At 37.7% G+C, this 16,099-nt stretch overlaps 1 protein-coding gene across 5 annotated transcripts in view; it reads left to right on the forward strand.

Annotated features, from left to right (window-relative positions):
• LOC131076879 (uncharacterized) overlaps nt 1-16,099 on the forward strand; it is a 165,229-nt gene that overhangs the window by 65,773 nt on the left and 83,357 nt on the right. For all 5 annotated transcript variants that reach the window (XR_009113497.2, XR_009113498.2, XM_058014224.2 and 2 more), the window contains exon 5: nt 4,865-4,943. Coding sequence is in view for 3 of the 5 variants with exons in the window: in XM_058014224.2 (XP_057870207.2) it covers nt 4,865-4,943 (79 nt within the window). In the remaining 2 variants the exon portion in view is untranslated. The remainder of the gene's footprint in view (nt 1-4,864; nt 4,944-16,099) is intronic.

A 16,099-nucleotide genomic window follows, 5' to 3' on the forward strand; every position in this document is an offset into this window, starting at 1 on the left:
ACAGCTCTCATCTCACCAATACACAAAGAAAACAGATTGTTATGAATCGGAACTAAATTGGGAACTAAATTTAATAATTGTCCATATGTTACATTCTTATTTTTGATATGAATCCTCTCCATGTAAGAAGCTAATCTTTTTTTATAATTTAAACGAGGACGGTGTAAATAATCTAAAAATTCAAATGTATTTGCTTTGTAAAAAGAAGCTCTCAATGAATTTTGATTAGAGAGTTTTAAAGGATTCAACCAATTGTCTCGATCATCGAATATTGCCGAAAGACCCGCGTTATTCAATAATTCCATGTAATTTTTTCCATTATTGAATACATCAATAATCGATTCAATTATCGGTTTCTCATTCAAACCTAATGGTGATATTGTTTGTACATCGATCAAGGATTCAAGATTAGGAATTGATTTAGATTTTTTTTCATTTTCAATCGGATTGATATTAATCTCGTCCGAGATAATCTTATAAATTTTATTATCAAAAATTTTATTGGGATTTCCAAACCAACCCCAATGTTGAGTAGTCCATAATTCAATTGGATCGAACACTCTATTTTTTAAATTGTTTTGTTTGGAAATGGACAAAACATATTCTAATCTTTTTTCATGAGCATCGATATAAGTGTTTGGTCATGTGCAAGTCGACTCATGACCAAAGAGCGGCGGTCTGTTAGTGTGAGGGCTGAATAAATAGAAATGGCAATTCCCATCAAGGCAGCGTCAAAATATTGATTTAAAGAATGCAGCGATTATCACTAATGGTAGAATTCACAACAATGACTATATCGAATCAGTTCTGCAAGCCCGATACATTGAAGAATTAATAATACAAAATGATTGTGCTAATGATAAGAGTTGATATACAACAAATGGTGACTTCCAAGTATGCAGCGACTTCATTAAAAGATTAGATAATATTCAGTGATTGGTAGATAAAAAACACGGCAAGTTCAAAAGACAGATGGTGGATCTAATACTAAATACAGCGACTATAATGAGTCTATGTTAGACGGCATCTAATGAAGTGCGATTTGTGAAAAGAAAAAGAGGGATATATATTGTAACAGACAGTGTTTATGACAGGCAGATCAATACTATATGCAGTTCGTATTTACTGGCAGATCCATACATTGCCATATCCACACATTGCTATTTATGAGTAAAGAAAGATATCGAATGGAATTAAGGAAGCTTTAACGATTTGTCAAAATAAAAATATTTGACCAAAGTCAGCAAGAGGTGTGAATTAGTAAGAAAGGGATGCTTTTCTATAAAGTAATAATTAATAAATAAAATATATCCTCTACATTAAAAAGAATGATTATGATCACAACTGATTGGAAAATTACAATCCTTCGATGAAAGGGTGTGTGTAAAGTATATAAAGGGATTAGGCATCAGTTTTTGACAGAGAGCTATGCATGTGGCATATGGAAGAATATTTCAGAATTGAGAAAGGAGAGTGGGGTATAGGGAAGTGTGCGTGATCAGAAATATCCGAGTGGGATATATGATGCTGAGATTACAATACAGAAAATACAGAGTTCTCAGAGTTACGTGAATGTGAGGAAATAAATATATATAGGACAGATCCCAGATTTGGTTTGATAAATTTATGCAGTCCATATATGAAGACTTGTGAAAGATCTAAAACAATAGTCATTCTATTTCTAATATAAATCTTATAAAATTGTCAACACTAAGTACCAAAATAGAAAGAAGTTGCTGGCAATTTAATAATTTAGGCACAAAAATCTTTGGGACCCAAATAGGGGACATTGCATCTTTGGTCATCAATAATTTAATAATTGGGACTTTGAATTTATACAATCAACATCGAATGCCAATATGGTTGATTCTATCATCAAGTTCTTGAAGAACCAAAGGTGACAGGATTCTTTCAAATATTAGACGAGCTGGTTTGTATCCAACTGTCCATTCTTTAGTGAGGATGGCCTCATCTTGTCCTACCTTTTGTATTTGAACATTACTCTTATCATAAACATCTCATTCGTGACTAGTTGCAAAGTTATAAACAAGCAGATCTGTAGTATTATATAAGTACCTTATGGTTCTAACATGGATAGCTCCATAGGTCATATCAGAGGCCATGTCAATCCATGCAGTTTGAATTTATTAGTGTTCCATGGGGACGCGTCTTCCCCCCCCCCCCCCCTCCCCGAAGCCCGTCCCCATGTAAAGTCCCCTTCTCATTAGTGCTCAGATTTTCTTGGGATTGGCCTATCATCCGACCCTCGTAGGCCAAGAGGATTGATTAGGGGGTCGAGTTGCAGTGATTCACGGCTTCTCATTTCATGTCTATTGGGTTTAATGGTGAAATAAGGAGATTACACGTATTGCGAGATGTGTGCACTTTGATTATAATATGATAATATTTTATAAAGTGCAATTAAAATTAATGTGTAACAAAATAGTAATAAAGTTTACCTACACATAAGAAGAGATCTTCTAGAAGGAATCATATGATTGGATAAGAAAGAAATAAATAGAGGGAGGTAATTCATTGTTCATCATCAGTTGTTGAGTATCTCTTCTTGTGTTGTCTTGTGGAGCCGGAAGGTTTCCTGTAGATAATCATTTGGGAATGGAAACTCCCGATGGTTGTCATAACTGAGGAAGTGAGAGATCTTCCGAGGGGTTGGTTTGAGAGGGAGACACCTCAGTCTTCCTAATTGTGCATATCGAGTTATTGCTGTTTGCCATGGTGGATGAATTGATGATTTGCAGATTGGCAATTTAGATATTCTTTGCATATCGAATTGGTCAAGAAAGGATAGCCGATCCTCTTGGGAGATTTTTGGAGGAATATCATGAGCTTGCTGGTCATTTTCAGGTCTGAAGCTAAAATCGAACTTCCTAGCCCCTAACCCCGATTTTGCTCATCTCTCCTCATTGAAGCTTCAAATACCAATTAGGAGGTTAGTGATTTTATTGGAAGACTAAGGCGATTCATCTTGTGATAAATTGGAGGAGTATTGTGGAAGAATCTGCCTCATACCAGTTGAAATCAGAATCGAACCAAGATTGCCATAGATCATCGATTTTGCTCATAATCCTTCGATTTGGCATCAAAACTCTTCCTTATGGGTAGCGCTTCACTCAAGCAATAGGGGCGATCATTTTGGTGAAGGTTTGGAGTGCTTTCAGCTGTCATTCATTGATATCTCAGACCCTGATTTGCAGCAGCAGGAACGATTTGCTAAGGAGGACGAAATTACTCTTTGGAGGCCTTCTATCACCGGATGTAGCTTGCTTCTTCAAGGCATCATTGGCCAGGTTCATTTACAAGTTAGTCTTCATTGTAATGCATGATATTAGTTGCAGTCCAAGTGTCTTCAGAATGTCTGAAAATTGATCAATAATGACAGTCCATGTATTTGTTCTTTAGCTGCCTATGTAATGTTCTTTAGATGGCCAAATGAAATAAAGGAGGGAAGAGTTTGGAGTTGCATCTTAATTATGCTATCTTTCATGATTATCTGAGGATGCGTGACAAGTGTTTGACAATATGTCAGTTTGTTGTTAGCTTTTGATTTTAAGTCTAGTTTGACTTATTTCCACATGAGATAGTTGTATATGCATCTCTTGTTAATTATCAGTCAAAAGAATCAATTAGGAGCTGTTATTCTTGAGATATTCATGTGTGTTGGTCATCATTACAATCTGAAAAAGTTATCAGCATAACACAAACCTCAGAACTGCATAACACGCAACTTGGACGGCAAATATTCCTTGTTTTCGATCTTCATTGGGACGGGATATTTCACCCTGCATCCCCAATGCCCGTGGAACATTGGAATTTATCCATGGAACAGCTCTTGTTCGTCTATCTTTAAGCTTCAAATTAATCATCTGATTCCAAGGGGCTTCCTGGCCTTCTACTCTTGCTTAGACTCTCTTGTGGCCACTTCTTTTAGAACATGGATGTTTGCCTGATTTCATCAGTAGGTAGCAGTTTCAGTCATTTCCAGATACTCTCTCTCAAAATGTCTGTGATAGATGTAATCTAAATCTAAAAGGGATATTTACATGGTTGATATCCAAAATCTTTTGCCCCCAATTTTAGAATTTGTAAGTGAGGAAGAGTTTATGACAATTCAGATTTTGTAGGTTTTGCTTGGCAGATGCAATCCCCTAAACTGTTTCCAATTTGTTTGAAAATGTCTTCCGTTGACAATATTTTTTTTGTTATTAAAGTCCTCATCCCAAGGGCGTAAATCACTATTTTGAAACGTTTTTGTTCATGTTCAATCTTACAACTGTGTGCCAACCATTTCTCTATATCTGTGATACATGGATTATAGATTTGGAGTGGCTTAGATGAATCCTTCTCTTTTGTTCTCCATTTTGCTGCTTTGGCATCTTTGAATTCCATGCCAGGTTTTTCTACACTGCCCACTTTTCCATTGTGAATTCGATTACTCTTCGTTACTCACTCAAATCACAAAATTGAGAACTTAAAACTTATAACCTGAAATTATTACTGTGGTTTTCTTTTGACATCTGAATAGCCATCTATGATAAAATTAATAAACATGTATTCATAAATTGTTTGCAAATTTTCTTACAATACTAAATTATTTAAGTGACCCATTAGTCTATATGATGAGCAGCATTTTGGGGCCTGATCAGAAATAAGCGCTTGAGAAAATGTTAATTTATAAGGGCTTTATGTTCATGTTTATTTTTTATTTTTGTTGAAATAGTTTACGTTCTTTGAAGTTGAATGTGAATTATGTTGAATAACAACTAAACTTAATATTGGTTTGTTGAAATGAAAAGGGTGTTTGTTGATGATTGCGGTCGATGATCTAAGAGATTTGTGTTTGTAGACAGGAACTGAAAAATTGCAAGGTCTTTATATTGCCAAGCTTGTGAGATTGTTTAGCACATCTTCAAGTGAAAATGAAGGTGTGTTTTGCTCCTATTTCATTTAAGCACCTAATGATTTTCTTGGGAAGCAATATAAAAAATGGTCTTGTGTTGTTCATTAGCTTAAATGATTGAGGCATGCATGTTTTGCAATGGATAAAAGTCAAATTAATTCTGATAAATAATTGTTTACAAATTCTAGAGGATAAATCTTGTAAGAATATTTATTTTGGTGATCAATAAACCACATGGTTGATAACCATAGTGATACACTAAATCATTCCTATTCTCTTTATGGATCTAAGACTAAATCGCTCCTACTATTTTCTTTATTGCTGCCCTGCCAGTATATAACTAAAACAGCAATAACATTTGAAATAGCAGAAAGAATGCAATAATTAAATAAAGAAGAAAGTAACACAACACCAAGGTTCCTCTAGATAAAATCCAATTGGGTGAAAAGCTTTAAGAAGGGTATGTGATAGCATCTCATCACTAATTCCTGTGCTGTTACAACTTACAAGTATGTGGCTAAGTTATTGGTTTGGGTACGAGTATCAGAATGTGGTACAGTGGTTCATAATTTTGCCCCCCTTAGGTACGGGCACCGAAATATGCATGTGTGTAGATGTATATATATGTATTTTAATTTTTAGATTTTTTTTGGTAAAAGCAAAAAAAATGCAAAAGAATTTGTAAAAATAAACAAAATATAATGAACTTACCTCAAATGATGGAGACTTGATCTTATTTTGTCCTTTTCTTACTTCTCTTTCCTTATTTCACTTGGTTTCTCACAGCTATGCTCTTCTCTTTTTTGTTGTTTTGGTTATTATAATCCTGTTTTTAGGTTTAAGTTTTGTGCAAAGTGGTGTGGTGCCCTTCTCCTTTGTTTTTCATTAATTGTGTGTTTTATAAAAAGATTTTCTTTTTTGCTGGCCTTTAGCTGTCCTTGGTAGAATGAGGGGACATCCAAACATCCCCTATTTGTCCCAAGGATTTCCTGCAAATTTCTAGTTGTCTTTGAGATGTTTTTCACTTTTTTCAACTTTTTTGTTGGTTTTTTGGGGATTGTGGGGGACATTTTCTACTCGTCCCTATGTCCTCAAGATGTTTCTGAATGGGAATGACCCCGATTTGGCGGGAGGCACGTCCTTGAGTAACATAGGATAATATATTTTGAAATTCCTAGATTGTTTCTTATCGAGGTTGTAGCTTAACTTTACCTTTGTCCAAATGGAGTTGAAGGAAATCAATTTCAGATTTCTCAACCAGCATTTTCTTAGTTGGTAGAAATATGCCATTTTTTTTGGATAGGTAAATTGCAGTCTTAGGGATCACTCCCATAATATGAAAATTTAATAAAAATAATAGCAGCATTAGACACTTGAATAGAAGTGCCAAATAAAACAAAAGCAAAAAAGAGATTCAAAGGGGTCTCCAAAGATCAACTCTTGGATAGGGGAGGTACAAGAGGCTCATATCTTCGATATTTTTCCCTTTCTTTGTTGATCTTAAAGTCATTTAATGCTTGAGTTTTGGGGTGAGCGGGGGGGGGGTGGGGGGTGGGCTTCTTCCTCTTAACTTCTGCCCATTCATGATTTGAGTTGTCTTCATTACCAACATTCGGAGAGTTACCCAATGCCACAAGAGAGGCCCAAGGCGTTGTGGTAGGTATTTGAAAAGTGAGTGAGCATTGGCTTCAGCTCTGTGAAATCCACAATCACATGATTGACATTGAACTCCTTTGTTAAAGAAAAATCTCTTTTCTTGTGTTTACTTTTGTTTGAATACCAATGCCAGGCAAGGGGTTCTTAACAACCAAATCCTTCACTAGCAAGGATTGCATTTGTGGGCCCGAAGGAGATTTTGGCAAAGGATCATATACCTTCTTAGAGTTTTTAGGAGTAGCTTCCATAGTGTAATGGCGAGGGAGAGTGTCGATCTAGAGTAATCAAAATTTGTGTGGCACGACTCAAAACATCTATGACAACAAAAGGACAAACCTTCATAGTCTAATGCACGTGGCCAATAGTGCTCATCAATCTTAAAGGTGATTTTAGTAGGGAGATCTCTCAAGATGTCCACGTCCACAAGGATTCGTGGAAAGGTTGTGTGAGTGAAATCATAAGTTTTTGCATCCATTGCTAGAAAATCACCTAAGGAATTGGCAATAGCTTAAGAGTAGGAATTGAACCAAAATTGTAATGGAAGGTTTTGGAGATGAACCCAAATGGGTTTCACCTAAAATGATTCTCTCAATGGATTGAAGGTAGGGTACCAAGGTTTGATCAGTAACATATGATGTCCAAAAATCTAACACTCACATACAATGGCATCATGATCCTTCACACAATCAAAAACCAAAATGAAAAAACCACAAACATGGGGATTAACTTCCAATTTATCTTTCGATCGAGGCTTCCATGTATCTGTGATCCACTTATGCAGCTCTTGGAGTTCGGCCCAAGAGCGATTAATTTGACCAATCGATTATTCATTCTTTATTTCATTATTTCACAATCGATTATTTCATTCTTTACCTCTTCAGTGAATTCAAGAACAAGAATGGAAGCATCTTGTTTGAGTGCTTTAACTGCCTTGAAGTTGTTTGTCGGACATATGCCATTCTTGGCAATTATAGGGCACCTAGGGCGTGAATCCCATACCAGCAAGGATGCACCATCTTTAGGGTTTGTAGAGGGGGCAATACCCTTGTAAGAGGGACCCTGATTTGCACCAAAACCCTCCACATCGTCCTGAAGACAACACGCTTTGAATAGATGAATTACGTCATTGAGGGGTTTATAATTTATAGAAAACCTCTTTTTTGCTGTATGAAGATAACAAACCATGTATTATTAGAAGCTCTAGCGTAAAGAACTAAAGATATACGTGCCTTTGGAATTTGTAAGGATGGGAGATTGCCATTTCTCTTTTATGTGTTGTATTGCACGGGCAGTCTTGGAATCGCATCTTGTGCTTCCCTCTTTTAATCTTTGTTGAATCCTTTCCTTGTCTTTCGCCAAGTCATGATAGAAAGGTGAAACATAAGTCAGGCAACCAAAAAAGCCTTTGAATTTGTTTCTCATCAGATATTATACCTAAAAATTCTTGGATTGTTTCGTATTGAGGTGTAGCTTCATTTTATCTTTGTCCAAATGAAGTCCAATGAAATCCATTTCAGATTTCTCAACCAATATTTTTTTGGTTGGCAGATACCATTTTTAATAATTGTTTCATATATTTCATGTTGGAGTAAATAGGTTTTCATTAGTTGTAATTTCATATTTCCTAGGTGTTGTGACCATTTCACACATCGCCCCATTGGAATGGGGACCCCCTCTTTTTCGCTTGGTTTTGCCTGTTTCTTCTCTCTGTTTTTTTTTAGGATTTTGAGTGAGTTGTCTGGGTTAGGGCTAAACCCTGGAAGGGTTTTTTTGAATGTTTTTATTTTTATTTTTTTAAGCCAAGTCCAGTCAAATTTTGAAGTTTATTAAGCATCCTCCCGAGCAATTTTTGAAATAGGATGAGTCTGTCAAGAAGGTCAGTTGGATCTCAGCTTAGGTCCAGTCAGGATTTTGAAGGCAAATTCAAGTTATGCCCAAGTGTTAGCATTTTAATGATGGAATTGTGCATTTTGTCTAGGTGAATTTTGACCAAGATTTTTGGAAGCAAGATAACTGATCCGGGCCTTGACGATGACCTAACCCTGCATGATGAAGTGATCTGAAGATTTAAGTTGTGAATATTTTAACAAGGAAGGATGAAATCGCTCCTGTTCCTCTCCCAGGGACCAGGGCGAAAATGTTGTTTAAGTGCATATTTGTCTCTAACTTCCTTTTATTGTTTTGTGCAGGGTCGCCAGGGGAGGCAATTGGACGTGAACTGAAGATTTTAAGGATTTTGGAGGTTTGAAGATGATGATTTTGAATGATCAAGACAAAATCGCTCCTGTCCTTCACTGAAGGACCAAGGCGAAATGGCTTATTAGGGTCATTCTTGGCCTTGATTGGTCAAGTTAGAGCGTCGAAGGCACAAGGAAGGATGAAATGAGCATAATGGAATGTCCAGACTTGATCAAAGGCAATGAAAAGTTGAACTTCTTGTCTAGTGAGATGAATTCCCTCCTGTCCTTCACCAAGGGACCAGGGCGATTTTTTCCTTATACACACCCTTTTGGACCTTTTCAAGATATGAGCTCTTGTTCGTGGCTTGTAAGAGATGATATCTTCCCCAGCAAAGGAAATTTGAAATAAAAATTGTAACAATTTGACCTAGAGGGCAAAAGGCGCTCCTGTCCTCCACTGAAGGACCGGAGCTTGAATTCTAAATTTGCATTACCCTTGCAAGATTTAAGTGATTTTACGATTTGAAGAGGTCAAGGGGAGTGTGCTCTGTCCGTTGAATATAACTTGAGTGGGCCACAATGAAGAAAATCAACTTAAGTGACCAAAAACGCTCCTGTCCCTCTCTAAGGGACCATGGCGATTTTCAAAAGGGCGTTCCTGTCCCTCTCCAAGGGACCAGAGCGATTTTCCCTCAAGACAAGTTCCTGGCAAAGGAAAGGCAAGTTTCACGTTTGAAATGAGTGAAGGAGGGCGTAATCAATCCGTTGAAGATAATTTTGAAAGCTAGCAAAATACAAGTGAGCTTATAATTGCAAAATCGCTCCTGTCCCTCACCAAGGGACCAAGGCGAAAAGCACATTATCCAGCCTCCCCTTCCAAATTTGGACGAATCCAGACCAAGGCACAAGATTGGAATATTATTTAAAGTGTTTCATGGAAGAATGAAGTAACAAAGACCACCAAATTGATGAAAAATGGCTAGGGCGCTCTTGTCCCTCACCAAGGGACTTGAGTGAAAATTTCAAAATACTTAATTACCTAGCATTGTGAAATACTATTTCTTGCTTCTAGAACTCAAGATGAAGTGGGGAGTGATATTCTACTTCTAGAAAGTGATTCAAGGTTAATACGATTAAGAATTTGTGCAATACACTAAAAGGCGCTCCTGTCCTTCAGTCAAGGACCAAGGCGATATTCATAAAAGCAATCATTTCCTTCCAAGACCACGTCAAGGCAAGGTTGTGCAAAGTCAGAAATGTCTTTAAGAAGATGGTGAACAAAGAATTGACCCCAAGAATCAATAATCCTAGGCTCAAATACAAAAATCGCTCCTGTCCTTCACTGGAGGACCAGGGCGAAAATCCTTAGAAGGGCTTGTTTTGTCTTGAGAAGGCGAATTGAACATGCATAGAACGAACAATGAAGATCATTGATTGCCTCACATCATGAATTGGCAATTTGGAAAACGAAGACCAAGGACAAAATGATGAAATCGCTCCTGTCCCTCACCAAGGGACCAGGGTGAAAATGTTTTAAAACAAGTTCCTTCCAGAGATCACATGAATCGAACTCAAAATTCCAAGCAAAAGTGCCATTTTGAACGTCAAGGATGGGATTTTGAATGTAAAAAACTAGAAATGTGAGGTCTAAAATGCAAGGGCGCTCCTGTCCCTCTCCAAGGGACCAGAGCGATGTTATTCATGTCTACTATTTTCCCATACTTGAGCACGTACTTTAAACAAATCGCATTAAATGCAAAATTCGCTAAAATTTGAAATATTTTTTTTATTATTAATTTGGCATTTAATAAGGGTGCGCTAATATTTAATAATTAATTTAAGCCTTAAAAAATCGTTTTTTATTACTATTAAGGCCTTTTTGAAATTAATTATTATTATTTTAAAATAAAAATAGAGCGCTTGGGGTTTTATTTTAATGTTTTTCATCAAGTCGGCCTCTTCTTTAATTTTGTTTATTATTGGCCTATTTTCACCAAGTCGGCCTATGAGGAATGAGGTAATGAGCGCCTATATAGTAGTGGTGTTTTGAAGCATTTTAATCCATCATTCATCCATTCACTCAAGTGCAATTTGCAGAAGAACAACAAGGTGCGAAATCTGGTCCAAGGAGGAGCGAATTTCATTGAAGGCTAGAGGTGGTGAAGTTGCTAGAGGAAACGCATTTTGAAGACTTCGATCCACATTTTGCCTAGCGAACTCGCCTAATTTTGCATTATTTTTTAGATTTAGTTCTCAATTGGAGGTATGGCGAGATTATCCTAGTCTCAATTTTGAATTTTGAATTTTGAATTTCAAGTGGCTTAGTTAAATTTAGGAAATGATAATTCAAAGATTTATCATGAAGTTTCCAAATTTAAAACTTAAAATCTAGTCTATACTTCTACGTTGCAAAGTATATTACTCATTATTAAATGTTGTGTAGGTGTCACGATGGCGACCCCAAAGGCAGGAGCATCTACTAGTCGTCCAGCCCTCATGAAGGAAGATCAGAAGAATGAAGAGTTGGAGACCAAGATCGTGTCAAAGTGGAGCAACATTGGAGATACCAACTTGGGAAACTTCAGTGTGAAGAAGTTTCGAGACGTCCCTTACATTGGAAAGCCATCACCTGTCGCAAAGAGAATAATTGAAAGTGGCATTATCAAGGCGGCTGGTTTTCGTCCAGCAGTCCAGTGCCATGAGTTGATGATCGAGTGTGCTCGCCATTATGACCCACAGTCAAGATCAATCGTGTCCAAGGAAGGGAACACTTTAGCTTACCTTTCAGAGGAGGCTATAAGTGAGGCTCTCCATCTTCCGGAGCACAGAGATATGATTTATAAAAGCCTAGAAGGAGCCAGGTCCATGTACGAAGATGATCCAGACACTTGCTTGCCTAAGCATCATCAATAAGAATTGGTTACTCAAAAGTCATCCTCGCCTAAGCAAGATTCCAAACACACCACATAGGATCGACTTCCAGGAGGAGTATAGAGATTTTATAACTTTGCTCAACCGAGTTACAGGGGCTCCTCAAGCCTTCTATTTTGAGAAGTGGATGTTCTACTTCATCCAAGTGATAGTTCAAGGAAAAGGAACAATTCATTGGGCTAGAATTATTAGCCATTGCTTGGACGTGCAGTTAAGAAGACTGAAGGCTACCAAGTCCTTCCACATGAGCTCATACATCATATATGCCTTGATCAGGAGTTTTGAATATGCAGGACTACCTCATAGAGGAGTGATCGGAAGAGGGCCCGGGGAAGTCAGAGTTTGTGATTCTTACGTCCATTTGCATCATCCACCTGGAAGTGACTACAAGTTAGTCAATGATACCTTCACGATGAACATCACCAGGACATTGCAAGGTGGGATTCACAATCGGCTATCTCAAGATGCACAAGAGCTTGTAAAGAGGTATGGTGCCTGGTTCATCCAATTCCAGAAGTTTACATATATTAGAGTTCATGGGTGTCCTTCACCTCCCTACATGTTGCCGAGATATCCGACAGACAGAATAGTACTACTTGAAGTGACTAGGCAGTTAGCAGCTTATGCGAAGGCATTCAGACACAGGCATGGAAATGGGATTCCTGTGCCTATCATACTAGGAAATTCAGTTGAGGTATGTCCTAATGCTCTAGCCATGGATGACGTAGAGAGGGAGTTGGCCTTATATTCATTTTCATTCTTTGCCTTGAGAGAGAATTTTGATCCCTATGGGTATATAGAAGAAACAGTTGGTAGAAAGTACAAGCATGAATCTCAGGTAGAGGACTTTTGGATGAATCTCTCAGATGATTTTGAAGTAAAAAGAAAGATGCATTCCAGATTGCCTTTAGATTTCATTAGGAGATGCAAGGTCTACAGAGTGGCCGATCAAGCTCAGGACAATGGCAGACATCTCCAATCATCTTATGACCGAGAAAACAAGACAGTGAGGGTAGATTGGAACGAGCCTGAGATTTTGGATCTAGATGCTTTGATGGCTCCAGTTTTGTCTTGTACTCGCAAATGGGTTGATGTGCAACATCAAAAGTTAAGAGAACAGAACATATCTATGACTTTTACTTTGGAGGAAAGACCAGGGGAAGGAGGAGCAAGTATAAGTGAAGGCAATCCTCATCCTAAAAGCACAAGTGAAGGCAACCTTCGAAGTGCAAGTGAAGGCAATCCTCATCCTAGAGGTTCGAAGAGGAAAGAGAGACCTGAGAAGAGGGAATCTTCCAAGAGGAAGCAAGAGGCCAATCGAGATCGCTCATCCGGCACATCTTCTCGACATGAAAAAGGGACAAGTCAAGTTGTAAGACAAGAGAAAAGGACACTTGAAGTCGAGGAATCTATGGAATCAATGGTCCAGAATGATAAACACGAAGAAGGACAGGTATCTCAACGTTCATCAAGTCAATCTCCCCAAGTCAATGAGCTACATGAAGACAAGAATAATGATGAAGTGACATCTCCTCTCTGAGAAGAAGAGACTTTGCCTAAAGAGATACAAGTTAGAGAGACGAGGTCTACCATTCCAGATTGGTTGAAGGAGAGACTAACAAGGGTGATTGTGATCGAGGATGAAGATAATGTGATTGACTTAGAAAGCCTTGTAGGAAACTCTCAGGGAGTGACAGAAAGGAGGAAGGCCACTAAGATGTCCAAGATGATCAGAGATGAGACAGGATCCAGGAAATTGCAGATAGCTACACCAGCAGTGGACAAGTATGAAGGTGAGATCCTCGCAGAGGAGTATGATGTAGAAACATTTGAACTTGGTCCACTCATCGCTGAGCAGACACTGGATGAGGCAACTGATTCATTTGAGGCACTTAAAGATAAGCTTAAAGAAGAAATGGAAAAGAATAGAAAGCTTGAGCGAGAGGTCGGTGCTTGGAGAGGCTACTTTAGCCATCTCAGTCAGCCTTTGGGACAAGATCCAGCAGTATCTCCTGTGCAAGCACTTCCCCTTGAATCAGTTGGTGAGGCAGAGAGAGTCAAGAGCTTGGTCCAGCTTATGAGCTCTTGGATTGACAAATCCCACACAGTTGCCATTGAATTTGCAACAAGAATGATGCAGACAATTCACTGAGCTATCTAGGTTCTTGAGATCATCCACAACCTAATGATAACTGTAGTTGCTTTCGCTCATACTAAGGATGTTATCATTCCTGTTCTACAAGTAATCAGGCAAACATCAAGGAAGATCCTAGCACAAGAAAAGATAATGGATGGAGGATCTCATAATTTACTCTAGTGGTCAACTTTACTCCAGATGAAGGAAGTTCTTTTCGAAGACATCAGTACCAAATGCAATCATGTTGAAGAGGTCATCCATCTGATTCAAGACAAGGTGTTCGAAGTGTTATGTACTATTCTTGGTAGGAGGATCGAAGTTGAGACAGATGTGGATTTTCAAGAATTAGAAGAAAGAGTCAAGGTCATCTTTTGCAAAGAGGAGAATGTTATCACAGATGAGCAACGGGATCAAATGTTTGCTACCATGCTCCTGATTGAGAAAATCAAAGAACTTGAACCTGGATGGGATGCGGCTCTTCTCAAGGCTTTCGATCAGGTCATCCACTTGGAAGAACGAATGAGGAATCTTCCCGAGATTCCAATTGCTGAGATTGAAGGAATCGTGTCTAGATTCATTGCATATGCTAAGAAAGAGCATTGGAAAGGAAATAAGGTTCTAGAAGAAAGGTTGTTATAGATGATGTGGCACCTTAATTATCATTGGTCTATGTTTCCTAGATTTTTGTGCCAATTAAATATTTGGCTATGCATTTAATGTTGTTGAATAAAAAGGGGACTATTTGTAATAAACCCTAATTAGGGTTTAGGTGTCATAATCTTGGCCATTGATCTTCTTTTGATCTGGGCCGTTCATTGTAATAGAGGATGCTATATATACCCTCACTCATTTTCATTTTGTCATTAGAAAATAGAAGATTAGAGGAGATATTAGATATTAGAGAGAAGAAAGTTATTTTGTAGCAAGATTGAGCATTGAAGAAAGAATTCCCAGCAATTGTTGTCTATTTTGGCTTTGAGATCAATAAAATATTGAAGTTATGGTGTTTTATTGCAATTCTTGTGGCTATCTTCATCATGGTTTACTTTCTTGAATCATTCTCAGTCGAAGTAGTATTTAAATTTGAAGGACTAAGTGTTGAGCTTGATCTTTGGTGAGATTCACGTTCCAAACCACTAGCTTCTTGCTGATTGTAAGGACGCCTTGTGTGGTCAACTGGAAATATTTGGATTGCTTAAACCTTCAATCATTATTGAACCATCGATATGTACCTTCGTGGTAGTGTCTATGATTCTTGATGATTTGAAAATCAATAATCACCTTAGAAGATCGCATCAATCTCAGTAGAGTTGTAATTCCTTGGCAATACTGAAATTGGTTGAATCCTACCAAGTCTAGCCTACATTGAAGTCATTCTTAGGATTAGATTAGAATCTATCTCTTGCAAACCCTACCTTTTGATCTTTTTGGGAATTCATTAGTATTAGGAAATTCTGTTCTTGCGAATTCGGATACGTAAGGCCCCTTGATGAAACAACATTCACAACGACCACTGGTGCTTATCCACACGTAGAGACCGTACATCAAAGAACCTTGGAGTCATCCTGATTGATCCTTTTTCGCGACATCTTCAGCAATCAGAGGCTTTATTCAAGAGAGGATAAGGTACCCTTGGGTATTTTATTCTGTGTTAGGCAGTGTACAAAATACACGTCAACACTAGGTAGCATTAATGTTTGCACTATGGTAGTTGTCAATACCTACCCTACCTACTGCATTTGATTGGGACACGTCTCAATCAGTGCCCTCCATTATTTGTTGCCTTGCCTATATAAGTAGTCTTATGTACATTTGTATTTCATCTCAATTCAATATATTTCATCTCAGTTCAATATATTTCATCTCATTTGGTGATAGATTCGGTTCTCTCCGTGAAGGTTTATGCATGTTGTCATTGTGGCCTAGGAGCATTGCTCCAACAGTTCAAGATGATATAGATAATAAATATTATTATTAAAAAATATAATAATATCATCAATATAAATAAACTACACAAATTTCTTACAGATGCCTTAAAGCTCAGTCCATCATTATTTGAAAGTAAGTTGGTGTTGTACACAAATCAAATGACAAAACATTACATTTATAAAGTCCTTGAGGCAATGAAAATGCAATTTTGTATTCGTCTAACTCCTTTACCTTAATTTGCCAAAACCTTGATTTACACTCAAATTTTGAAATGACAATGAAGCTCGACATGTTTTGTACACTTGTTTAAGACTAGATTCTTGGCAAGCTTTAGCACCCCTTGATTGT

Source organism: Cryptomeria japonica, chromosome 10 (genome assembly GCF_030272615.1).
Source record: "Cryptomeria japonica chromosome 10, Sugi_1.0, whole genome shotgun sequence".
Lineage (NCBI taxonomy): Eukaryota > Viridiplantae > Streptophyta > Pinopsida > Cupressales > Cupressaceae > Cryptomeria > Cryptomeria japonica.